At 39.4% G+C, this 27,231-nt stretch overlaps 1 protein-coding gene across 1 annotated transcript in view; it reads left to right on the top strand.

Annotated features, from left to right (window-relative positions):
- The window catches only part of PIEZO2 (piezo type mechanosensitive ion channel component 2), a 279,368-nt gene that overhangs the window by 101,457 nt on the left and 150,680 nt on the right, over nt 1–27,231 (top strand). Inside the window, exons 4-5 of the mRNA XM_087439398.1 lie at nt 6,712–6,922; nt 8,173–8,386. Coding sequence (XP_087295524.1) covers nt 6,712–6,922; nt 8,173–8,386 — 425 coding nt within the window. The remainder of the gene's footprint in view (nt 1–6,711; nt 6,923–8,172; nt 8,387–27,231) is intronic.

Raw genomic sequence — 27,231 nt, 5'->3', positions numbered from 1 at the left:
TCCCACCTCTACCTCCCCAGCCTTCGTCTTGACTCCCGTCCAAGTTAAGAGGCACGCTCTCCACCGGTGGCTGGAGCCAAGAACCCGGTATAACCCTTGGTCTCTGGACCACTTCTCCATTACCATCAGCAAGTCCTGTGGGTGCTACCTTCACATTTTGTCTGAAATCAGTCTACTTTTCTCCATCTCCACCGCCACAATCCTCATCCTAGAAACCACCGCCTCTCAGCTAGACCCTGAAATAAGTCTCCCCCTTCCACCTTCAGTTCTTACCCTAACCCACTGATACCGTACACTGAGTCTGGATTATTCTTGTAAAATTATCAATCAAATTATGCCCCTTCCCTAGATAAAACACTTCATTGGATTCCCATTAAACAAGAATAAATTCAAGCTCCTAACCCTGACAGCCATGGCTCTGCAGAGTCTGGCCACTTCCTGCCTTTCCATCCTCACCTTTACTCCTTCTCACTCCCTCTGTGCCCGGAACTGACAGGCTTTTCCTTCTGCCCTGCCGTTCACTCCCCACTTACTGCATGGCTGATTCATCCTCCATCATCAGGTCGCGTCCTTCCCACAAGGCCTTCACTACCACCTTCCCAAATTGAGCCTCCCAGAGTCTCTCTCTCACGGTGCCTGCTCTGTGTGTTCACAACGTTTAGCACAACCTGTAATTATTCTGTTCTATAATTAGGCTTCGTTTCCATATTTACTGTCTGTCTCCCTCAGTAGACTAGAAGATCCATGAGGGAAAGTATCACACCTGTCTTCTCTGTTGCAGCAAATCTTAAGTTAGCAAGGTAACTTAAGATTGTACACATAGTAATACTCAGGTACTTATTGAGTTAACTGAATGAGCATGATTAATATGGAGGCTTGCACAGGGCAATCCAAGGTATGAAACTAGAGTAAGAAGGCATGAGGGTCAGCCCTGGGCCAGGCTTGTCAGCAGACCTGCTTCTCCCCAAGCTGTCAGAGGACTTAGCTGGGCCAGGGCAACCCACCCGTCTGCCTTGACTAATCTTGCTGTGACTGCAGAGGAGGATGCGTGCTGATCTAGAGGCATGCTTATTTATTCAACACCTACTATGTGCCAGGATGGTCAAAACTACTATCTAACAAAGATCATGTTTTATTTTCTGGCTTTGCTTTCCATGACCTTTGTCCTTTTTTCCAGCTCATTTGCTTTGGGAATAACTGGAATAGGGCATTCCAAATCCCTGTAGTCAGATGCAACCCCTTTTTCCTCTCAATGTTCTTCAGCTCTTATATTCTCATTTTATAGACAGCTATATATACCTGGGTTATTTCCTCTGAGTGACTGCAGACCTCTGGGGTCCCATGGCAGATCCACATTTGTATCCCACCCTGGACCTGGCCCAGTGCACAGAGCAGAGCCCAGGCTCCGTAACCAAAGACAAACTGAGTAGATATAGAGGTGTGTGTGTGTGTGTGTTAATGCTCATTTGGTTTTATGGTGTTCTATTAAGTGATTTTTAAAAATAAATCTTAAAGAAAAAAACCTTTAAAATAAGTGGGCAATCCAATTTGGCTAATCTCCATTGTTGTTCATTTCTCTTTCAAATGATGTTCAGATAATTCTCAAAGGCTGTTGTAATCTCTAAATTGGTGATTTGACCTGGGAAGTTTTTAAAGGTTCTATTGCAAGGCCCATCCCAGACTTATTAAATCAGAATCTCTGGCAGGCAGGGGAATGTGTGTGGTGGTCCTGGGACTGTTTTTTCTAAAGCTCCACAGACCCTGCTGTCCTGGCTAAAAACCGCTAACCAACTAGTCGCTGTCTGCCAGTTCAGTTTGTCTTTCTTTACCTGTCCTTTATTAAACTTTCATTACTCTGTAGAAGGTGGTCGAAAACATACATCTATCTATATCCTCCCTTTTCCAAATGAAACAGGGGACTATTTAAACTGCTCTTATAATTTTGGAAAAATAATCTTCCTAAAACAAGTGTAGCAACAGAATACAGCGTTTGCTGTGTCTGTACAATGCTATAACGTTAGGTTTGCATAACATACATGACTCCATACAAACAAGTCCCTCCCCCGCTGCCTGCCTGCCTCCCGGGGCAGCACTGTGGACTGCGTTTATCCTCAGCTGTGACTCACAACACTGGCCTCTTCCTTCCTTGGGCTCTTCTGTTGAGATGAACCCATTCTGTTAAGATAAATTGTTAACTTTTAATAATAAACAATGAATAAACAACTCGTGACACTTGAGAAAAATGCTCCCTCTGCCTCCCAGATCTTTTGGCTCATTATTTGTGACTCTGATACACTCCCATCAAAATGTTTTTAATAGCTAGGTTTTAACCACGAAGAAGAAGAAAATGGATTCAGTGCATGAAAAGCTCTGTCTAAAGTTTGGCTGAAACCTGAAGGAGGGTCTACAGATGAATTACTTCAATATATTTTCCAATTAAGGGAATCTGCCTAGGATATGATTCAAACAAAATATTTCAAATTTTGCCTAGTCAGCTGAACGTAGAATTAGTTGTCAGTGGTTACGGATGTCAACCAGTGCATGGGTTCTGGGCTGGCTGCTTCAAAGTAACCCAGGGCGGCTCTTTAATCATACAGATTCCCAGGATTCACTCCTAGAATTTCTGATGTAGGAGGTTTGAGGTGGAGCTTGGTAATCTGTCCTCTTAAAGATTCCTAGGTGATCCTTAGGATTTCTTCCAAGCCAGGTTGAATCTTTTAGTGCTTCGGGTAAAGAAAAATGGATGTTAGTGTTGTACCAAAAGTAATTTATTGTGTCTTCCCTGTCCAGAATTGAGTGCAAACTGCTAATAGTGTGACTAACGGATGGATCCGAAGGGGGAGAGGCAGGTGTGGGAAGAGATGCGGAGGCTGCTTTGCCTTTCGGCCTGATGCAGGTTCACAGAAGAGTAGGACCTGGCACACAGATGATTCTGGAGCACTTGGAGCTCCTCACGTGAGATGAGAGATGCTACCAGAGTACCTGTTGGTGCATTTGAAGTCAGGAACGTGTAAAGAAGGCGAGTTAAAGGACTTAGGTTTTTTCAAATAAGTGTTAGATTTTGACATGGACAGTAATAACGTGTAATATTTTGTTTGTTTGTTTGTTTTTAAACTGTGAGGGTTCTCTTTGTCTTTAATTTCTGAGATAGCTCAGAAACCAGGGGAATTCAGTCTTTATTTACAACTCCTCCTCCTTAGCTTCCAGGCCAGCTTTGAGTTGTGTTCCAGTACACAACTCCAGCAACAAGGCTGCTTGTCAGTAAATATGTTAGAGTGCATCGAGGCTCTCCCAGAGCGTCGGTGTTTATGCTTCACCAGATGAGTCATTGAGGGAGAGAGAGCCTGCCTGTTCATAAGCCAGCCTGACGTGACTCATGGCAGTTCTGGCCCCAGCCTGGACAGAGGGGCTCACAGAGGCGAACCCCATCTTACATTCGGCTCTCTCTCAGCTTGTCAGGTTTAGAAAGCATTTCCAACTGAGGGCCCCAGGGATTCTGGTACAAAAATGCTGAAAACCTCAAGTACAGTGGAATGTTTATAAAAATCACCAGGGCCCCAGTCCCGCCTAAGAGAGGTCAGGGAAATGCATTTGTCTAATCTCACAGAGGTTCTTGACCAGAGATTTCTGTTTGATTTAATCTACATCCATAGCAAATCTTAATTGAATAATGAGTCATTTATTATGAAAGTTACGCGTGTGTTTCTTGACTGTGACCCAGGCAGCTTTTGCTGTGTTCTCTCTATGTCCTTTTTCGAGTACTGCGATTGAAGGTTTTGGCCAGACTTCCTTCCTCAAGGATTATTAATGTGCTCACCTGTTGTGAGGGGGTATTCAGCAACAGATGCCCCACGAGCCAATCATTCGTGTGTGGATGGTGTGTGAGTGCCAAAACAGCAGCTTCGCTGGGGCAGCCGCTGCAGTAACTCTGCTGGGGGAGGTGGAGCCGCAGCTGGGGCAGAGATCCCGTGGGGTGGGAACAGCACGTTCTAAGGCAAAGAGAGCCTGTGGACTCTGGTTCTCCACGTAGTTTCCTGCCTGTGATGCTTCTAGGCAAAGAGATGAGGCTAAGGTTGGGGAGCTGGACTGCTCCCAGGGTGTGGTAGCACCTGAGAGGTGGCAACCTCTGTATTTTCTCCAGGTAATCTCATTAGACCCCCAACTTTTAAAACCATCCATATGCCCGTGATCCTCAAATAGTTCTCTATTTCCCACCTCTCTCCAGCACTCCAGATTCCTATACTAGCTGTCCCCATGACACTTCCACCAAGAACGCCTGAAAGCATCTCAGAAATGAATTTCCCAATCTGCTCCACTCCTGATTGTCCCCACCTCATCAATAAAAACAAAAATATAGGAACTATCTTTGGTTCTCCTCTATCCCTCCTCCCTCCACATCAAATTTACCAACTAGTCCTGCTGACTTGACCTCTAAGACATACTACAAAGACACCAACCTCCTTCAGCTTCAGCAGCTCCCCCTCCTCAACCACAGCAATAACTCCTAGCTCTGGTCTCCCTGGGAATCACTTTGTGAAACAGATCACGTTGTACCCGTCTCTGGGTGGAGTGGTTGGCAATCAAAGTCCTATTAGAGCGGGTTCAAGAGAAATTAAGTGTAGGGGAAGTGGCGCCGTGCATCTAGCCAAGTTTTGGAGAGTTTCTCTTTGAGAGGCAAATGTGGGTTGGAAGGGGTGTGTTTTTCTAAGGTGAGATGGTGCGGCATGTTTGTTTCTTGATGGAGTGATCCAGGAGAAAGGGAGCATGCGATGATTCAGGGGAGAAGGAAGGATGGCTGGGGCCATCCTTTTTCCTGGTGTCCCAGCACGTGCAGCTCATCCACAGTCACAGGAGGGGGACCCAAGTGTCTGTTCCACGGGTGGGCTTTAGGTAGGTGGGGCTGATGCACTGACCAGAGCTTGCCCCTCTTCTCTCAGTGTAGTAGGAAGAGGGTTATCAGCTGACGAGGAGGAAGATCACTGGTGGAAGAAGTGGGTCTGGAGACACATGCCTTCTTTCTGAACACACCATGGAGCCTTTAACCAGCTCTTCCCTCTGCCTGGCATGCTCTTGCCTAGGATTTTCACATGGCTGGTGACTTCGTGAGATTCAAGTCTTAGCTTAAACGTCACCTCCACAGAGAGGTTCTCCCTCACCTCAGAATCTAAAATAGCCACCCTGTCGCTACAACCACATCACTCTATTTTAGTTCTTTGAATAGCATTTATTACTCTGAGATATTTAGCTTGTTAATTTTTTACTTGTTTACATGTTTATTGCTGTATCTATTGCTAGAGATACTAGCACACACTGGGCCCTGAACAGATAGAAAAATCTTAATGAATAAACATGAGACATTCCTTTTCCTTCAAGAAAAAAGACAAATGTGTTGTGATGGAATATAATAGAACCCAATTTGGGTATATAAACTTGAATAGGCCTGGGATTAAATCCCCGAGAGAGAGAGAGAGAGAGAGAGAGAGAGTGTGTGTGTGTGTGTAGAGGGGTGCGTGTATATCCTGTACCCTTGGCTTCATCCTTAGCCAACTTAAGTCACACGTGGTCTGTACCCTCCTGGGCCAACAGAAGATCTCTGTGTTCTCAAGGCCTTACTTGGACTTTTGTACCAGCCTTCCTCTGCCTGCCTTCCTCCAGTGACCTCGGCATAGTTAGAGGTTCAGATACTAGCAGTGGATATTAGATAAATATCTGAACTACGTGTATCAGGAAAGAACCTTCAAAATGGAAAAATGAAGAGTCCAGGCTCTTGTCTTTAAGCCTTAAATAAACGTCTGAACAGGGCGTAAAGACCCTTCTGGCTCTGGAGCCAGCTGCAGGCTTTTCAGTCAGGCTGAAGATTGAAGCCTGGTGGCCTAGGGACAAATGCAAAGAAAGTTTCATGCATCTCAAACAGCCTCCTTTTGTCTTTAGGTGATGGTTTATAATTATAATTCCCTTAAAAAAATCCTAACCCTTCTAGGGAAAGATTCTAATTAGTCCAAAAAGATTCCTATGCATTCTTTAAAAACAAAACAACCCAGTTTAAAATAACCCATGGACATATGTGTATGTTCTGTACATGTGTTTCTTCCCTAAATCTCTAAGGATAGTACTGAAGTGCTGAATTGTCCGGATTGAACCGGTATATCATTCTCTAAAAGGAGAAGGCAGGAAGCACCTGTATACTTAGCCATTAGCCCAAGACCACTCATCCTCCCATGGTCAGGAAATACTAAGATAGTGAGCAAAGACAGACTTCAGAAAGAAAAGGGATATCCTAAGCACTGACTTGGCCCACCCTTTCAGTTAAAGCTATGGGTACTGGAATCAAAACTCCCATCAGCTTGGTGGCAAACTCTGTAAATTTGGGGAACCAAATCCACACTGATGAAAGCTAAGATTGTTAATAGATGTTTCAGACAGTTTCTTCTTCTGCCTATAAAAAGTGAGCTCTCGCAGGTAGGATAGCATGCAGTTAGGAACCCTATGATTAGTGATATTTCCTGTTTACTCCTTCAGGAAAGATCAAAGTTCCCTAGGCTCCTACAGGGACTGTCAGAGACCTGAAGGCACTTTGGTGATGGTCTGCATTTTTTTCCTGATTTGTGAAATCCACCTCATTGACTGACCCATAAATTATAAACCATGTAATCTGTTGGGTGGATAGGCAGAGTTCTGGACTGCAGTGTTTTCTGTTTTTCATTTATTTAGGCTGGAGGAGAAAAAATAGATTCAGAAGAGGCACTGATCTATGAAGAGGATTTAGGCGAAGGAGATGATGTTGAAGGCGAGTTGGAAGACAGCACAAAGTTAAAAATGTTCCGCAGGCTTGCCTCTGTGGCTTCCAAGCTTAAGGAGTTTATTGGCAACATGATAACCACCGCTGGAAAAGTTGTTGTGACGATTTTACTGGGGTCATCAGGTGAGAGTTTCTGCGCAGAGCACAAGTAGCACTTTGGTGAATGACACTGAAATAATGACTGTAGCTTTTGTAAAACTGGCCGTGTACAAACCACACACACAAAAATAGTTTTTTCTGTTTAGTTCTAATTTTTATGTTTTTAGATGCTTTCTGTTAACCTCTGTAAAACAACATTTCTCCATATCTGTTAAGTGATGTCATTTTCTATGTGTAAATTAGAAAAACAGCTATCCTTCTCCCTTAGAGCCTACGGATGGTGATAGGCTACCATGAACAATTCGAGTGTACCCATCCCAAGCTGCACATGTGCCTTCTGAAAGCATGTCTGTTTACACTGAGCAATCTTAATTTAACTCTCCAGGATATACTATTTTTCTTCCTAAGTTAGATGGTAATCTTCCAGCACAGACACTCACTTCCTTTAAATGTTGACTACAGACTGCTTATTCCATAATAATGTTATCCTGGTCTTCTCCCTTCTTCCATTCCACTCCTGAGCTACTGTGAAGTTTATTCCAATGCTGCTTAGTTGAAATGTCATGAGATGAAACTACTTAACTGCTTTTTAATAGGAAAATAAAAAAGTGGAAAAGAGAATAGAATTTCTCAAGGAATATAACCCAGTATTTTAATGAAGAGTCATTTCAAAATGCCCCCCAAAATGTTTCTAATTGCCTATAAAGAATAACCTCATTTTACATTTCCCTTTTTGGTGATAGTGCAAATCAGATTTCGTCAGGTGGGACAAAGTTTCAGTGGACTTTAACTGCCACAGGATGTAATATTAGTATGAACCCTAGTTAACCAAAACAAATCATTTTTAATGATTTTATAGTGTCATATAATGTTATTTTATAATGATTTTTGTAAGTCATTGTAAAATATGGTATCAGGGAAAGTTGGAATGGACATACAACTGTTCCTGAAAAATTTGGGCAAATAAATATGCTAAGTCTTATTGGTGTGAAAAGTAGATGTTTACTCGACTCAAACACCACAGGTAGAATTTCTTAATCATCTGGTATTTCCCCATCTTTACGAATATCACTTTGTGTGTGACTTTTTTTTCACAATAAAAATAGTATTAATTCTTATTTTATAAATAAAACATAATTAATATTTTAAAAACCTGATCAATACCTAAAGCATATGAAGGAAATTTGTATAATCTCCAATAGTTACATTTTCTGAGTGGTAAATAATTTTCCAGTCCTGTGCAGGTTTTCATGACCGAATGTCTTCTTCCTTAGGGATGATGCTACCATCTTTGACCTCATCTGTGTACTTTTTTGTATTTTTGGGTCTGTGCACCTGGTGGTCCTGGTGCCGGACGTTCGACCCCTTGCTGTTCGGCTGTCTCTGCGTTCTTCTGGCTATTTTCACTGCGGGCCACTTGATCGGACTTTATTTGTACCAGTTCCAGTTCTTTCAGGAAGCGGTCCCACCCGATGACTACTATGCACGGTAAGAGAAATCGTTCGGGCATCCCGGGGGAGTGCCCCTTTTGTGATCTTGTTGGAATGTTCACGGGTTCCTCTTGATGCCAATCGATAGGTTAAGCAAAGATTTGGTGGGGGCGGGGGGAGCAGTCTAGTGCTTTAAATGTATTGAATGACACAGTCTGGAAGGAGCTAGACGGTCTCTTCAGATGGAGCTGCTGCTGGGACACAGAAAGAGAAGAAGCTGCTGTTTGCTAAAGTAGAACAGAAACGTGGTCTCAGCTGTGGAAGGAGACCCAGAAGAACATTTTACATCAAAGAATAGTAGCGATGTGTTAAAGCATCCAGCTAGAAGGAACTCTCCTAGGCCAAATAGAGGACAAACTGAGCAACAAAAATAATAACTGATTGTAAAAATTTAAAAATAAAAATACATGAGTCCATGATGTGAAAGACAGAGAGGAAAAGAAATATCTAATTTGCTTCAATTGGAGACAACCATCACACCAACTCTTTACTGTGAAATGGGAATTAAAGGCAAAGAATCCAGCATTTACTTTGATTTTTCAGTAGGAACTCTAGGCCATTCTCAGTTAATGAGGGAATACTCCTCTTTACAGGATAATGACAACTAATGAAAGGGAAAGAAATACTAGAATTAGAAAAATTACCATTTATCAATTCTTAATGAAATGCTTGATTCTAGTCACAAACTGAAACCATTACTTAAAAAGGTTGTTGATGAAGGATGTTTGCAACAATGACAAAGTATAACCTCACTGATAATCTGCTAATTGCAAAGGAAAAAAATCAGACCTTTACAGTTGTGGTCAACACCTTAAGCAATTGATCAAAACTAGCATTACCAAAAATGGGCTAGCTCAACATGGCACAGTGGTAGATGTGATGCAATATGAGGTCTACAGCATCATACTGTGAAGACTTTGGACCTAACCTCCAATTTACAGGAAATATAAAGGATAGAAAAATAATTTAAATGTACAGGATCAGAAAAATCCAGAATATAGATTCTACAAGGCAAATGATCTGGTCTCTTCAAAAATCAGCATCATGAAAAAGAAGTGTATGTGGAGGAAATAGGGGAGGGACTGTTCCAGTTTAAGGGAGAACTAAGGAAACCTTGCAAACAAATGTGAGGCGTGACTCTAGATTACATCCTGCTTCAATGGCAAATCTCTAAAAGACATTTTGAGATTAAATGGGGAAATTTCAATATTCATTGGTTGTTAGCTGACAGTATAGAATTATCGTTAATTCCTAGGAGCATGAATGTATTGTGGATATACAGGAAAATGTCACTATTTTAGGAGATACATGGTGAATTTTTTAGGGATGAAGTGTCACGATTTCTGCAACTTTCTGCTGGTTTAGCCACAACCGTGAGAGAGAGACACACACACAGAGAAGAGAGAAAATTATTTAAGCTAAGTGGTTAACATTGAGTTGTCTATTGTCCTATTTTAACTTCTCTTTTTCTGTGGAAAAGTTCATAATTGAAAGTTACAGGAGAAAGGGGACAGAAATGGAAGGAGAGAATGTGAGGGCAGGGTGAAAATGCCAGAACTCTGCTCTGTAAAGTGTCTCTGGGAAGTGGTGTCCGTGCTTCTTGTCTTCTGGTTGAAAAATGATGATCTGTATTTGAGAAGAACATGATTAACGTTGCCATACTGACAATATAGGTTTGCATCCTTCTTTCAAGAGGTCTCAATGTGGTTTGTATGTGATAGTAAATATGAAGAAGCAACGTGTGTGCAGATCTACTCATCTAACTTTTATTGATTCACGTGTAAATTTGGCCATAATAAAAGCTAGTTTGTGACGGTGTCTATACAATGCTTAAAAAAAGTGAATCAAGTCCTAAAACCACGTATAGTCAGTTAAAATAAGTTAGTATCCAACACCCACACACAACCTTCCTAATTCTAAGTCCAGTTGGCTTAACCTGGAAGCTTAACAAGTGTAATTCTGTCTACGAAGAGAAGAATGTTACATAGACACATTAAAACTGAGAAGCCGGGCCTGGCCCCGTGGTGCAGGCGGTTAAGTGCGCGTGCTCCGCTACTGGTGGCCCGGGTTCGGATCCCAGGTGCGCACTGATGCACCGCTTCTCCAGCCATGCTGAGGCTGCATCCCACATGCAGCAACTAGAATGATGTGCAACTATAACATACAACTATCTACTGGGGCTTTGGGGGAAAAAAAAAAGGAGGAGGATTGGCAATAGATGTTAGCTCAGAGCTGGTCTTCCTCAGCAAAAAGAGGAGGATTAGCATGGATGTTAGCTCAGGGCTGATCTTCCTCACAAAAAAAAAAAAAAAAAAACTGAGAAGCCAAGACACGGAAACAACTGAAGCGTCCACTGATGGAGGAATGGATAAAGAAAATGTGGTATATGTACACAGTGGAATATTATTCAGCCATAAAAAAGAAGGAAATTCTGCCATTTGTGACAACACATGTGGACCTGGAGGGCATTATGCTAAGTGACATAAGTCAGACAGAGAAAGACAAATACTGTATGATCTCACTTATATGTGGAATGTAAACAAAAAAGTCAAACTTATAGCACCAAAGATTAGAATGGTGGTTGCCAGGGGCTGGGAGGTGGGGGAAATAGGGAGAGGCTGGTAAAAGGGTACAAACTCAGTTATAAGATGAGTAAATTCTGGGGATCTAATGTACAGCAGGGTCACTATAGCTAATAATGCTGTATTGTTACTTGAAAGTTGCTAAGAGAGTAAGTCTTAAGAGTTCTCACCAAAAAAAAAAAAAATTTAATTGTGTGAGCTGATTGATATGTTAATTAACTTGATTGAGGTAATCATTTCACAGTGTATACTTATGTCGTCACATTGTACACTTTGAATATATTACAATTTCACGTGTCAATTGTACCTCAGTAAAGCTGGGGGAAAAACTGAGAAGAAGGCCCTTTAATGGTACAGACTTATGTAATATTTATTTTAGGCAGGAGTGAATAAATGCTAAATTTCAGTACAGATGTTAGTTCTAGACTAAATGAATCCTTTGGCGTTTTTTAGATATTTGATTTTTGGTTATTGATCACATATAGAAAAAAGGTGTTGTACTGTTAGAAGGGCTGACTTTCAGGGGATGACTTGATTGTAAATGTAAATAGCTTCCTCTATAGGGCAGTGGGTTCTCCACCCCACCGGCCCGCGTTCCCCGCCCACCCCCCCCCCGTTTAAGGATCTTTTCTGCCATCTAGAGACTGATGATAGGAAATACAAAGAATATTCAGAACCACCTTGAAAACACTTTTTCTGTAAAAGATCAGTTAGTAAATATTTTACACTTTGCAGGCCTGTTCTGTCGCAATTCTTTCAAGAAGCTGTCACAGAGCAAAAGCAGCCATGGACAAGGTTTAAAAGAATGAGTGTGGCTGTGTTCCAGTAAAACTCTGTTTGTGGACACTGAAATTTGCATTTCATATTATTTTCACATTTCATGAAATATTATTTTTCTTTTGATTTTTTCCAACCAATTAAAAATGTAAAAACCACATTATTAGCTCACAAGCTGTACCCAAACAGGTGGTGAACCAGGCTTGCCAATCTATGGTGTAGATGATAACGGTCCTAATCATATAATAATGTATATTTATTTTTCATTTGAATTGTTCCAAACTTAAAATTATAATTGTAATTCATTATAGACATTTTGTAGATAATCCTTTTTAAGCAGTTTAAAAAGTCTATTACTGTAATCTCATAGAGACAGTTTGAGCCAAACAATGCAATATATCCACATAAACTGCCTTGTTGTAGATTCCTCCTGCAGTAACTTGGTGACGGTAGGACATTGCATTTTAGTCCCAGAAAGCTTGGAAATTTACATATTTAAAACAATAGCTTTCTCTTAAGGCATTTCAATGCATTCTTATTAACTCCAAATTCTGAGTTGGAGGAAAGCAAACTGGAAACTAGCAAACAAAAAAAATCGTCTCCCGTGGGCATTTGTCACAAATTTCATAACTGCAGAGACTCCAGCCCGTATTTCCAGCTTCGGACATGACTGTCCTCTGAAAACAACCCAAGCCATTTTTATCTTCTTGTAAGCTTTCAGATAGGCTCTCTGGTGAAAATTATCTTTATTTTTAGAAAAATTAACTTCATTTGCTTATCATTAGTATAACATGTTTGTTGGTGATTATTTGGGAAAATATAATAAAGAATAAGGAAAAACACTTTTTAAAAATGTAATCCTAACTCCTAGAAATAAATACTATTTATTTTTTGATCTCTATTCTTTCAGTATTTTTTCTATGCATGACTGTACTTTTTTATAACAAACTTTGAATCATAACGCACATACTGCTTTATAAGTTGCTTTACTCAAGTTCGGCATTTTCCTTCCCACATTATGCAACATTCTTCTAAAATGTGATTTTCATAGGCTGCAAAGTGTCTGATTGTGTAGATGTATTATAATTTAGTCAATCCCTGGCTTTTGACGGTGTAAATTTAGCTTGTTCTTCATTTTTGCTCTCTTGAGCAATGCTGTGATGAGCACCCTCATTACTTCTAAATTTAAGCAAAACTCAGGACGAGCAAGATGAAACTTCATGTTCCCTCAGTTGTGAAAGCGCCTCTGCAGGGCAGTTTGGTGCTTGCTTCTGCTGGGGTCTGGAGGTTTCAATGGTTCTGGGCCAACGTTATGAAAATTTACCGGATAGTAATTCCCTCACCAGGCAAGTGCTGTAAATTAAAATCCCATACGTAGGTCTGACACAGATCAGGGGTTTTATTTTTCTCAAGGGTGATCCATTCTCTCAACCAGTGGCCCCAAGAGATCATAAGCTTCCTTCCAGCTCCATCCAGACCTGTCGTGGAGTTTTTCCATTACGTTTAGCCAGGGAAGTGTGTGGAGAAGGCAAACAGGAACCAGCAAGTCCATGGGATGGACAGGAGACCAAGGTTAAGGGGGAGGTGAAGCAAGGGAGTGACATTGCCTAGGGGAGGAGAGTTAGTGATTTCCTTCCATTTTTGCATGTGGCTGTCACATGACCATATTTTCCAAAACAAAAGTCAGGGCTCATTATTTGATAGTTATGAGTGTACTTATGGGAAGGTTAAAACACGGGGTCTGAAAGTAGGGTTATACTTCCCAAATGTGAAATGCTGTAGTATATTATGACCAAAAAAAAAAAATTAGTTATCACTCTTCTGAAGTTGATCCAGCAAAATAAAGCTTCAAAAGGAATTCACATAAGTAAACGTAAGACGGATAATACACCATTTGCCATCATTTGTTTAATAGAGCAACCCGTTACAGCTGTTATTCTGGCAGGTCTCCCTAAGGAAAACGGTGAACTACACAAAATTTGGCTTAGTTAATCCAAAGTGTAGTCTCTTCCAAAAGTTTTGTATTTTCATAGGGAATTTCTGTAGACAGCAAACACCTTAAATTTTGAAAGACATGAAGCAAGAATTAAAGGTGGTGGGCCAGTGTTCAGGTTCCTCCAGTTACACCTGCACGCACCTCGTCTCTTTCCTCCTGGTAAGGCTGGACACGTTCGTGAAGCTTCGAGTCTTAGACAGCTTGTGCCCTGTGGGCCTTCTGCATTAAAAGTACAGAAGGTGCGTTGGGCAAAGGAGGGGGACAGAGACAGTGGACCTGATTTGTTCTTCATTATCATGAATGGGAGATGCCTTGAAGGCTTTCAAATGCATTAGAATGCTAGAAAATTCTACCTGTTGGTGACATGAACTAAAAGCCAATTTTAATAGTTTGACAGCACATCACTGCCTGTGCTTCCTTGTGAAGATGATACCAAAAGTAATTCTGAGGTGAACTCATCTGAAAGCAATCTTGACAAAAAGTGGGTTCTTTGTGTTTAGTCTTGAGTTATCCAGGTAATACAGGTAGCAGTTCTGACGTAGGCAGGGTGGAGGGCATGGCAGGATGTGGAAGTACCTGTTGTTTTCTTAACCACGTTGCAGACATAAGGAACCATAAATTTATTTCTCAGCCCTATTGATGAACACTTAGTGTACCTTAAGCATTGAGATGAGTATGTGACTGAATAACTCTTTAAGTTGTCTCTTCTAATCTTCGACTGGCTTTCATTCCAACTCCTGAACTTTCTCTAGAACATTCGAGGAGTTACTGCAGGGATTGGATTCGTTTGCTCAAATTCAATTTGTTGTTTTGCTGCTTTTTTCACCTTAAATTGTGAAGGTTGAAAATGAAAGGGTGGGAAGGAATGAGAGATTCTCAGGCCATTCTCTATGAAAGTAGCATTCTCTATTAAATAATAGACAATAACAGACAATGACTCCTCTGTTACCCTTTTTATGTCCTCTTTCAATGAATGGTGATGATAAGAAAATGCATTATATTTAGTGAAGGAAAAGCTAATGTTTATTTCAGTGTTAGAACAATGTAAAAAAAGAAAAAGCAAAGCCTAGAACTGCAGCATCATGAGTTAACTACTCCATGACAAATGAGAAAAACATTAAAAAGCCAAACATTAAAAGCACAATATCACTTATTGTATTTATCCTATTTTTATACGAGTCATAACAATGTCTGTAAAATGTGAGGGTAATAAAGGTCTCAATGCTGCCTGTCTTTTTCTTCCAGTTCAGAGAAGCCAGGGGGTCCTTTAGAAAATGAAACAGTGCCATCAGCTTTTCCGTTAGGTCTGCGCAATTTGCCTTACAGTCGGTTATATAATCCAGGTTATTTAAACGAATGCACTTTTGTAGCCTGGCCTGGGGTTGCTATCTCTGCCTCTCTTGCGATAGGGTGGTCTGAGGTTTAGTAACAGAAACAGCGCAGAAAGACTAAATTGTGTTTAATGGAGACCAGTTGGCAAGAACTTCATTTGAAAGCATTCCAGTGTGTGGGGGAAAATAAGTGTAACGCAGGTCATTTTAATGCTAAGGAATGTAAGTTAACCCAACCACATTAACACTCCCTTTCCCATTTTGCTAAAAGATGGCACTGGCCATTGTTAACCTATAGAGTTGTCTAATTTGTAGAGTTGGTAGATGATATAATGATGACCAAACTTTCGGTTTCAATTTGAAAAGATTCTTAATAATTAAGTGACTTGTAGGTCTCAGACAGAGATCATTTGTGCTCATCTGAAAGGTGGAAAATAGGAGCCAAGAGAGAAATTAATTGACTTTCCAAAGATAAACAGAAAATCAATAGAATGTGAATACTTGAACCCCTGAGTCTATCTGGGCAATTTGCTACTTGGGGCTGTAAGGGGGTGTGTTGTGGACCAGGATCCCTGGGAAGTCCTACCCTGCCATGACACCTGGCACTGTGTGCAAAAGCAGCTGCTGCTTCCGACCAGGTCAGTGCGCCTTTGCACAGGATGTCCGTCTAACCCAGAGACCTAAAACTTAACAAACCCGCCTTCCAGAATTTTGGCCTTGATTTAATGTTGTGGACCAGTTTTCTCACTTTTTGCCTGTTGATGGCATCTCCCAGGAGGGATCTCCCTTTCAGTTTTCCTGGAGAATCTGCCCTATCCTCTGTGGGGACCTGGAGTGCTCCTGGTTGACCTGACAGTGCAGACTCATTCTAGAGGATTTGTAGCTCCAAGAGCAGCTCACCTGCACACACGTCACAACAGATCAGGTCCTTTCTGCCAGGTGCTATCCCAGCTGTCAAGGATGAAGTGGGGGCCACTCTCTTAGGATGTGATACTGAGGGAATTATACTAATGCCTACAAGCTCCTTCTCTGGAGTCTGACGGCTAGGGGCTCAATCTCGGCCCCTCCACTTTCTAGACAGAGCACCTGGGCGCAACCTTACTGAACACTGTGCTTGCATTTCCTGATCTGCAAAATAGGGGTGAAAATGGTGCCTGTCTCAGAGCAGAGTGTGGTATTAAGTAGGAGAGTGCATGTCGCGTGCCTGGCCATGGAGGGGCTTATTGAAAAGGAACTGATCTTACTGTTGTAGTCATCATATTAACACACATGAAATACTTTCCTTATTCAGACGAACTTCCCCATGTCTAACAATTGTAGCCTCACCTGGCATCGCAGGTGTAGCTCCCTGACTCATTCAGCTACTCCACCCTTATGCTGTTTCCTTCCCTGGAAATGTCCTTCCTCTGCTTCCTCATGTCACTTGCTCCTACTCTTCCCTCAAAACCTAGCACAAGCACCTCCTTCTGGAACCTTCCACGTTTCCTTCTGTGAGGAACAAGAATTATCTTCTGGGCAATTATCCTATGCAGACTCACTTCCTAGCACTTGCTGCACTGGACCGTAATGATCTGTTTGTGTGCGTGTGTCTCTTTAGGCTCTGGTTTGGGGGCCTCGGCTCTCTCAGGGTCTAAAACTGCTGTGCACACAGCGGGCTTTCAGGAAATCCCTGTCCGAGCTGGTTTTTTCTCTCTGTCTCCTAAAACCCTTGCATTTTATCTCCTAGTGTATGGCAGTAATGTAAAACTTGTTTAGGTTTTCCTGAACTCCCAGCCCCAGATATGGCCACTGGCTATAAGATGTATGGGAGCGTTATTTCCCAGAAAGGTCATCGTCAATTTTAATACACCCACTGCAGTCCACCCGCCATGCTCTGTGGTACACGTCCTCCAGTCACTGAATATCAAGTTCAGCAAGAAACTAAACAGGCCCTAGTATACGTGGTTCCTTAAGTGTGGTGTTGACAAATATTTAGTTTTTGCTTGAGAAAAATGGTGGTTTTAAATTTATTTGTATAGAAAACTCAAGAATAGCTTTATCCCTGGTGGTTAAAATAAACATGGTTAAAGGAGTAAGCAGCTTTCACTTTTGAAGAAATTAGAGATTTCAGTTCATATTCAGTGTTTCTCGGGGACCGGTTTCCCTCTTCTTGTTGAGAGACCTGGGGTAACGTTTTTTCACTTCTTTGGGCCTCGTCTTAAAGATGAGGCCACTGTCCCTGCTCCAGAGGGCCGTGGCGACTGGTGATGAGGCCGTGGCGACTGGTGATGAGGTGGTGCACGCAGAGTCTGCCCGTGCCTGTAATCAGAAGGCAATTAAGCAATGTCAGTTCTGCTTTCCTTCTATAGTTTTATTTGTGTAGAAAGCATACACAGTGTGATTTTTTTTTCATTAAATAAACTGTTTTATGTGGGGGTTAGTAAGTAATAATGTTTTTCTGTATCTGCTGATTTCCAATTTATATGGCATCTAGTAGTTTAGTAAAATACATTCCAATAAAATACCTCCTCTTTCATCTTTCCTTAAAAGTCTCACCACATCATTGTATTACTGATAAAAAATCAGTCCTGATCTGGGAAAATTCAGTACTATTTAATTCTCCCTATAAAACAAAGCATATTCCTTAAGCAAATCTAAGTTGAAATTTTATATATTTATGTGTGGGATATATATATATATATATATATATGGGGATAATTATAATAGTACCTTCCCCATAGGTTTATGGGGATATATATATAAATAGGAATAATTATAATATTACCTTCCCCATGGGTTTGTCATATATATTAAATGAGTTAATATTTGTAAAAAAACAGTTCCTAGCACATAGTAAGATCTGTATAGAGATGTTTATTAAATAAATTTGTTAAATAAGTGTCCTAATAGTTAATTAGGTATTCAAGCCTTTGATTAGAACTTTAGTAACAGTATGTAAGTATAGTCTTTCATATGTTTTATTTGTAAAGTTTGAGTTCAAACAAGAATTTTGGTTTTAGGCAATATAATTGGAGGTCCTTGTTATGTGACTTAGAAATAGCTGTCATTTTGGTCAGTTGCTTTGTAGAAACACTTTGCTTAGGGCTTTGTATTTCTTGTGTTACTTAATTCTCATGATAACGCTAGGACGTAGGTCCTGTTATTTTTATGCCATTTTTAAATTTTATTTATTTATTTTTTTCCCCCAAAGTCCCAGTAGATAGTTGTATGTCATAGCTGCACATCCTTCTAGTTGCTGTATGTGGGACGCGGCCTCAGCATGGCCGGAGAAGTGGTGCATCGGTGTGCACCGGGGATCCGAACCTGGGCCGCCATCAGCGGAGCGCGCGCACTTAACTACTAAGCCACGGGGCTGGCCCTTATCCCACTTTTAAATAAACAAAACTGAGACTCACAGAGGTTGAGTACACTTTGAGGCCACATGTTTATTAAATGACAGAACGGATTTGAGCCTAATTTGGTCTGACTCCAAACCTTGTGCCCCGTTAGCCATACAGAGCATAAGCACCTTCACAAAAAAGTGAGCCCAAAGTCATGTTCCCATCACCTTCCTAGAATATTTACCCTTCATACTACCAGCTTCCAAGTGACCCAGTCTTAGCACTTTCTTTCTCTCTTAGAGGTCCAGGGGCTTTGTAATTGGAGCCCATCTGGGGGACATCTGTAGCCATAGCAAAGAGAGGCAGCCCTCTGGTCTGGACCTACTGGAGGTGCACTGAGCTAGGCCTTTTGGATACACAGCATTTGGATCTGGCGAGGAGCAGTGTTAGAGGATTGACTAGCAACTCAAAGGCAGGAAGCACATCGAATTTATCTTTGTGTTCCCTCGGTATCTGGAGCCCTGCCCAGCATGCCGCAGGCTCCACTGAACACTCTCCAGTGAAAAAATGACTCATTTTACATTTAATCTTTCAAAATATGAAGAGGAATAAAGATTAGGCATAGGTCACAGTTTCATTTTTTCTAAATTTGCTCCAAATGACTGGTATTAATGAACATATTACAAACTATGCCTAGGTGGTACACTTAGGCTCTTTCGACTTTAAAAATTAATAGCAAATTAATGATGGTAGAATTTCTTGTGGTAGAAAGATGGACTGTTCTTTCAAGTTAAGATAACAGCTTATGAAAAATTAAATCTAAAGTGATCTTTTGAGAAAGGGCATTTTGGAACAAAACAATTATTTAGCCATCAAACATTTTATTGGAAAGTGTGACCATCTTGTTTATTAGAGTTAAGATTTTCATCCATGGTCTCATCTGGATTTTAATTGATTGCAGCAATGTCTCATTAATTTTTTAGTTTGTAGATAATCTGACTTGGCTGACTGGTGAAGTATTTTGAGAATAAATATACTGAACGATATTGCCTCATAACGGCTTGGCTTACTAAAGTTCAGAATGTGGCTTATGCAGTAACTTCTGCTGTTGTTTCTCCTTTATAGTTCTGAGCAGCTCTGACTCAAGGATAAGAGATTAGCTCTGAAAATGAGAACCAAGATGCTTTAATTTTCTCTTCGGAATTTCTCCAAAGAAGCTTTTTGCTGAGAAAATTTGACAAAGGTTTTCATAAACTTGCTACTTACTCATTATTGGTGTAAGTAGTGTAACTGTTTTTCTTAACAGCTTCCCTGAGGTACAAATGATATTCAATAAACTGAGTATATTTAAAGGGTACAATTTGATAAGTTTGTTTTTGTTTTTGTTTGGTGAGGAAGATTAGCCCTGAGCTAACATCCGTTGCCAATCCTGCTCTTTTTGCTGAGGAAGATTGGTCCTGGGCTAACATCCATGCCCATCTTCCTCTACTTTATATGTGACGCGGCCACAGCGTGGCTTGGTAAGCGGTGCATATTTCCACGCCCAGGATCTGAACCTGCGAACCCCAGGCCGCGGAAGTGGAGCGTGCGCACTTAACCACTACGCCACCGGCCAGCCCCATTTGATAAGTTTTGACATAAACATATTCATGAAACCATCACCACAGTAAGATAATGAACATACTCATCAAACCCAAAAGTTTCCTCACACCCTTGTCATCTCTCGCTCCTGCCCTTCATCCTCCTCCCATCCCATCCCCAAGTAACCACAGATGTGCTATCTGTAACTAGATTAGTTTATATTTTCTAGGATTTTATATAAATGAAATCACACAGTATGTACTCTTTATTATTATTATTATTACTATTGTTAGCCTAGGGGATGGGGCACAGGGGGCAGATCTGGCTTCTTTTACTACCCTCGTTATTTTGAGATTTAGCCATGTGGTAGTGTGACTCAGTTCTTCTACATTCTCACTAACACTTCAGGTGATCCATCTTTTTTAGTCTTAGGCATTCTAATCGGTGTATACCGGCAATTCATCGTGGTTTTAATTTGCATTTCCCTAATGACTGTTGAGGCTGAGAATCTTTTCATGAGCTGAGGTTACGTTCGTATGTCTTTTTGATGAAGTATCTGTTAAAATATTTTACCCATTTTTAAAAAATATCAAAACTTCTTGTTTTCTTGGTATCAAGTTCTAAGAGTTGTTTAGAAAATTAAGTCATTTATCAGGTACGTTTTTGCAAATATTTCCCTAGTCTGTGAATTATCATTCTCTTAACAGTCTTTGCAAGAGCAGAGTTTTTAATTTTGATGAAGTCCACTTAATAGTTGTTCTTTTATGATATGCTTTTGGTGTGGTGGTGAAGAAATATTTGCCAAACCCAAACTCATAAAGGTTTATTCTATATTTTCTTCTAGAAGTTTTATAGTTTTCTTGCCTATAATGTCAAATAGTTCCAGAATTATTTATTGAAATGATTATCCTTTCTTCACTGAATTGCCTTTGCACCTTTGTGAAAAATCAAGTGTCTGTGTATATGTGGTTAGGTTTAAATATGGACTCTATTCTGTACCATTTATCTATTCATCTTTATGCCACTGTCTTGATTACTGTAGCTTGATAATAAATCTTGAATTTAGGTAGTGTTAGTCCTTCATTTTTTTTTTTTGTTTATTGAAGTTGTTAGGCTATTCTAAGTCCTTTACATTTCTATATGAATTTTAAATCAGTTTATCAGTTTCTACAACAAAGCCTGCTGGGATTGTGGTTAGGATTGCATGGACTCTCTATAAGGATTTGGGTATCATTAAGTCTTCTGATGTGTGAATATGGTACATCTCTCCATTTCTTTAGGTCTTTTCACATTTTCCTCTGCAGTGCTTTTTAGTCTTTAGTGCACAGGTCATGCACAGGTCAGAGTCATCCCTTAAGTATTTCATAATTTTAATGCCATCATAAATGGTAATTTTTATTTCTATTTCTGATTATTCATTGCTAGTACCTAAAAATACAATAAATTTTTATATATTGATCTTGTATTCTGCCACCTTACTAAACACATGTATTGGTTCTACAAGATTTTTTATACATTCCATCAGGTTTTCTACGTAGATGACTGTGTCATTTATGAATAAACATATTTTACCTTCATCTTTTTTAATCTGGATACCTTTTCTTTCTTTTTTTGTCTTATCACATTTGCTAAAACTCCAGTCCAATATTGAATTGAAGTGGTGAGAACAGACATCCTTGTCTTGTTCTCCCTCTTTGGGGGAAAGCATTCAGTCTTTCATCATTAAGTATGATGTTGATTGTAGGTTTTTTCTAGATGTTCTTTATCAGGTTGACAAAAATCCCCATCTATTCTTAGTTTGATGAGAATTTTTATCCACAATGGATATTAGATTTAGGCAAATGCTTTTTCTGCATCATTTTTAATTTTTTTCTAGTCTGCTAATATGGTGAATTGATTTTTGAATATTAAACCACCCTGGTATTCCTAAGATAAATCTCACTTGGTCAAGTGGTATTATCCTTTTTATATATTGTTGAATTTGAGTTGATAAAATTTTGTTTAGAATTTTCACATCTATGTTCATAATAGATAATGGCCAGTAGTTTTCTTTTGTTGAGTTGTCTTTGGTTTGGGTGTGGGGTAGTGATAGCTCATACAATGACTTTGGAAGTATTTCCTGTTTTTCAGTGATCTGAAAGGGCTAGTTTAGAATTTACATTATTTCTTCTTTAAGTGTTTGGTAGAATTCACCCATGAAACCATATGGGCTTGAAGTTTTTTTTAATGTGAAGGTTTCTAACCACAAATTAAATTTCTTATATAGATATAAGACTACTCAGGTTCTTTCTTTTTGAATGAGTTTTGGTAGTTTATGTCTTTCAAGGAATTTGCATGTAAAATGTCAAATTTATTGGCATAATGTTGTTAATAAATATTTACTTTGAATATCTGTATTCATCTTTGAATATCTGTGCAATCTGTAATGATGTTATTTAATTTATTCCAGAGATTAGTAATTTGTGCTTTCTTTCTTTTTTTCCTGTTCCATCCAGCTAGAGGTTATCAAGTTATCATCTTCTCAAAGAGCTAGCCCTTGTGTTTTCTATTCATCCATTTCAACTCAGATGTTTAATTTCTTTTCTTCTACTTCCTTTGTTTTTAATTGACTTAATTAAATTAAACTTTGGGTTTAACTTATTCTTCTTTTTTTTCTCTTCTCTGTTGCTATTCTAAAGGTGGAAATTGAAGTCATTGATTTGAGATCTTTCTTCTTTTCTAATATAAATGTTTAGAAACACTATAATTAAATTTAAATCTAAATTTCCACCTAAATACTCCATTAGTGACAGCCTACAAATTTTGATATGGAATGTTTTATTTTTCATTCAGTTCAAAATGCTTTTTAATTTCCATGTGAATTTCCTCTTTGATCCATCAGCTATTTATATATGTATTTGGTTTCCAAATATTTGGGGATTTTTCCAGAGATATTTCTCTTTTGATTTTAATTTAATTCCATTGTTGTCACAGGATATAATTTGTTTTGTAGTCCAGAATACGGTCTATTTTGGTAAATGTTCCACGTGGACTTGAAAGAATAATTTTTTTAATGAATTTGTCTTTTAAATCATGTAGAACATTTAAAAAGCAGAGTTACAAACCAAAATTACAATACTACTAGCTTTTTTAATTGCTATGTATTTACCTTTAATGGAGAGCTTTATTTCTTCACATGGCTGCTGGTTACTGGAGCCATTTCACCCTGCAGGCCCCCTTTAGCACTGTTTGCGGGGCGGGTGTAGTGGTGATGAACATCTTCAGCTTTTGTTTATCTGGGAGTGTCTTCATTTCTCCCTTATTTTTGAAAGATGGTTTTGCCAGATATAGAATTCTTGATTGACAGTTGTTTTTCTTTTGAATATATCAATTCACTGCCTTCTGGTCTCCAAGATTTCTGATGAGAAATTAACTGATAATCTTACAGAGGATTGCAGGTATCTGACAAGTCACTTCTCTCTTGCTGTTGTCAGGATTCTTTCTTCAGCTTTCTACAGTTTGATTATAATTTGTCTTAGAGTGTGTCTTTTTGAGTTTATAAGCTTCTTGAATATTCATGTCTTTCATCACATTTGGGAAGTTTTCAGCCATTATTTCTTTAAATATTCCCTCTTCCCCTTTCCCTTTCTCTTCTCCTTCTGGGACTCCTGCAGTGCATTTCTTGGTCCACTTGATGGTATCCCACAGGTCCCTTAGGCTCTGTTTACTTTACTTCATTCTTTTTTCTTTTTGTTCCTCAGACTCCATAATTTCAATTGTCCTATTTTTAAGTTCCCTGATTCTTTCTTCTGCCTCCTCAAATCTGCTTTTGTATCCCTCTAGTGTGTTTTTCATTTCAGTTACTAAACTTTTCAGCTCCAGAATTTCTTTTTATAATTTTTCTTTATTGATATTCTCATGTTGTTCATACATAATATTTTTGCCTTTGCCCATGTCTTTGTTTAGTTCTTTGATCAACTTTAAGATAGTTTTTTAAAAGTCTTTATCTAGTAAGTACAGTGTCTGTGCATCTTCAGGTATGGTTTCTGTCAATTTGTTTTGTTCATTTGGATAGGCATACTTTCCTGTTTCTTTGTACACCTTGTGATGTTTGGTTGAAATCAGGACATTTGAATCTTATAATGGGTTAACTCTGGAAATCACATCCAGAATTTGCTTAGGTTTTTTTAAATTGCTGTAGAGAGTACTGGCTGGGGATCAGCTGGAGGTGAAAGCGTACCGTCTTCCCTGGTCTTTGCTGAGCCTGGCTCTTTCCCTGAGCTTGCGTGCTAGCTTTCCAAATTTTTCTGTACATGTGATTGTTCTTGAATGTCCAAAACAAAACAAAACAAAAAAACAGGTTGTGGCTCCTTTAAATCCCCTGGAAGCTGTTTGTTTTAGTCAGTGGAGGTTGAAACAACGGTGGCCAGCCTCTGTACCTGCACTTCAGTGACCCTTAAGTGACAATCTGCAATTCAAATACAAACTCTGATATTTGGAAGACAAGGTCCTTGTTGCCACCCTGGTTCCAGCAAGCCACACCAGGAATGCAGCTTGCCTTTTCCATTGCTCCCTGCCATGGTGCTGGAGCATGAGGGATGGGTAGCTACTACCACACTTAACACTGAATTTGACCAGTATTAATGTAATTTCCAGCCAAGTTTTCCTCTGGAAACTTCAAGCCATCAGGTAAACTCCAGAGTTCCAAAATAGTTGCTTCAGACAGTTTCTGCCAATACAATTGTCTAGATCAGGAGACAGATTCCTAGTGCTTTCTACTCCATCATTCTCCCTGACATCCAATCTCTGCCTTTTAACTGGAGGTATTTAGACCCTTTACATTTAATTTCACTGTTAATATTTTTAAACTGGTATCTATCACCTCTCCATTTTTTCTCTATTTTCTCATTTATTATTTCTTCCTCTCTTCCTCTTTTTCTGTATAAATTAAAATTTCTTATGATTCCATTTTATTTCCTTTGTTAACTTATTAGCCAGCAACTCTTTGTTTTGGTAAATTGGTAGTTGCTTTAGGGCATCATGCATTCAAATTTAAGTGATATTATACCACTTGTGTCGTATAAGAACTGTTCAATGATAAACTACAATTTCTCCCTTCCCAACATTTGTGCCATTGTTGTCATACATTTTACTTTCATATATAATATAAATCCCATACTATGTTTAAATGGGTCAATTATATTTTAAGGATTTTTAATTGATAAAAACACATATTTACTCATATATTATCATTTCTCATGTTCTTCATTCCTTTATATATGTCCACATTCTCATCTCTTACTATTTTTCTTCTATATGAAAGGATTTCTTTCACATTTTTTGTAGTGCGAGTCTGCTGGTAGTAGTTATTTCTACTGGATATAGAATTCTAGAGTCATGGTTTTTACTTCGCTACTTTAAAGATGTTGCCCCACTGTCTTCTCACTTGCATCATATCTGACAAGAAATCTGCAGTTCCTAGTATTGTTCCTCTGTATGTAACTGTCTTTTTCCTCTGGCTGCTTTTAAGATTTTCTCACTATCACTGGTTTTGACTGTAGTTTAGTTTTTCTTTATTTTTCTTGCTCTTGGGTTCATTGAGTTTCTTGAAACTGTTTGAATTTAGTTTTCATCAAATCTGGAAATTTTTTTGCCATTATTTATTCAAATATACATCCACTTTTGAGAACTCCAATAACACATATATTAGGCCAGTTGAAATTGCCCCTCAGCTCACTGATATCCTATTCAATTTTTTGTTATTCTCTTTTCTATTTGTGTTGCATTTTGTATACTTTCTACTCCTGTGTCTTTAAGTTTACTGATATTTTTCCTGCAATTTCTAATCTGTTCTTAATCTCATCCACCGTATTTTTCTTCTCACACATTATAATTTTTATCAATAGAAGTTTAGCTTGGGTCTCTTTTCTTTATATGTTCTCTGTCTTTACTTAACTTTTTGTGTATATGGAATATATCTATCTGACTTTGGTTACTGATTTAGCATCTCTATCAAATCTGGGTCAGTTTCAATATTAATTTTTCTCTCCTTTATTATGTCATGATTGCTTGCATTCTTGTATGCCTGGTAATTTTTGTTTGGATTCCAGACATTGTTACTTTTACCTTGTTGGGTGCTGAATATTTTTATTCCTAAGGTTATTCATGATGGGTGTTATTTTTAAGATTTATTAGGAGGGACAAAAGCAGTGCTCAGTGTAGGATGAATTATTCCGCATTACTGAGGCAAGGTCCTTCTGTGTATTCTACCCAGTGTTCCATGATCCTATGGGTTTTTATTCTGGCTGGTGGGACAGGCACTCTTCCCTGCCCTGTATGAACACTGGGTACTGCTACCTCTAGCCATTTAGGTGGTTCTTTTGCCATTCAAGGTAGTTTCCTCACATACACGCACTGAACTCTACTCTGCAGAGTGTTCAAGGATGACCCTCTTTTGGTCTCAGGAGTTCTCTCTACGTACAGTTCCCTTCTCTCAGGGACTCTGTCCTCTGAAATTTAGCTACTGTGTCCTCCCTAAACACTTCTCAATTACAAGCTACATCTCTTCAACTTACAGAACTTGCCACACTCTGCCTGGGTTTCCCCTGCCAGCACCAGAGGAGGGAATTTCAATTCTGGAAACTGTCACAGTGAAGTAAGCTTGGGCAGTTTTAGAGATTATCCTGTTTCCTCTCATTCCTCAGAGATTACTATCCTTCATTCCCTGATGTGCATTGTCTACCAAACCATTGTTTCATATATTTTTGTTTGTTCTAGTCAAGAAGGTAAATCCAATCCCTGTCAGTCACCTTGACAAGAAACACATTTCTGTGTAATTATTGGTGCTAATGACAGAAGTTCAGAATGGTGTTTGTCCGTTCCCCTGCCATCGTTCCAGACCTTGATGCTGGCAAACACACTAAGAAAGGAGCCTTTCTCTATCAGCCACACGCAGGCTTTCCTCACATCCAAAATTTAACTAGTGTATATGTGTCATCACTGATGGGAAGGAGTTGGATAATAATCTGAACATCCAGTGAAAATTCACTGGGCAAGAGAAATGTATGTTTCTCACATTTTCCTGGCTGTTCTGGAGGATCTGTCCTCCGGCCCCCAAATGTAGCTGTCAGGAAGAATCTGGCAACTGTGACAGTTATGAGCCTGGTTCAGATAGCAGATCTAAACCATTTATGTAGGGGGACTTTTAAAGTGGCTTAATGGATTCAATTCCAGTATTTTCCCATCATACCTTTTATTGAAATGGGCCTTTTATTGTC

This window comes from Ceratotherium simum, chromosome 14 (genome assembly GCF_057802395.1).
Source record: "Ceratotherium simum simum isolate JZ-2026a chromosome 14, ASM5780239v1, whole genome shotgun sequence".
NCBI lineage: Eukaryota > Metazoa > Chordata > Mammalia > Perissodactyla > Rhinocerotidae > Ceratotherium > Ceratotherium simum.
Note: the sequence above shows the minus strand (reverse complement) of the source record. Positions and strands in the feature narration are given on the sequence as shown.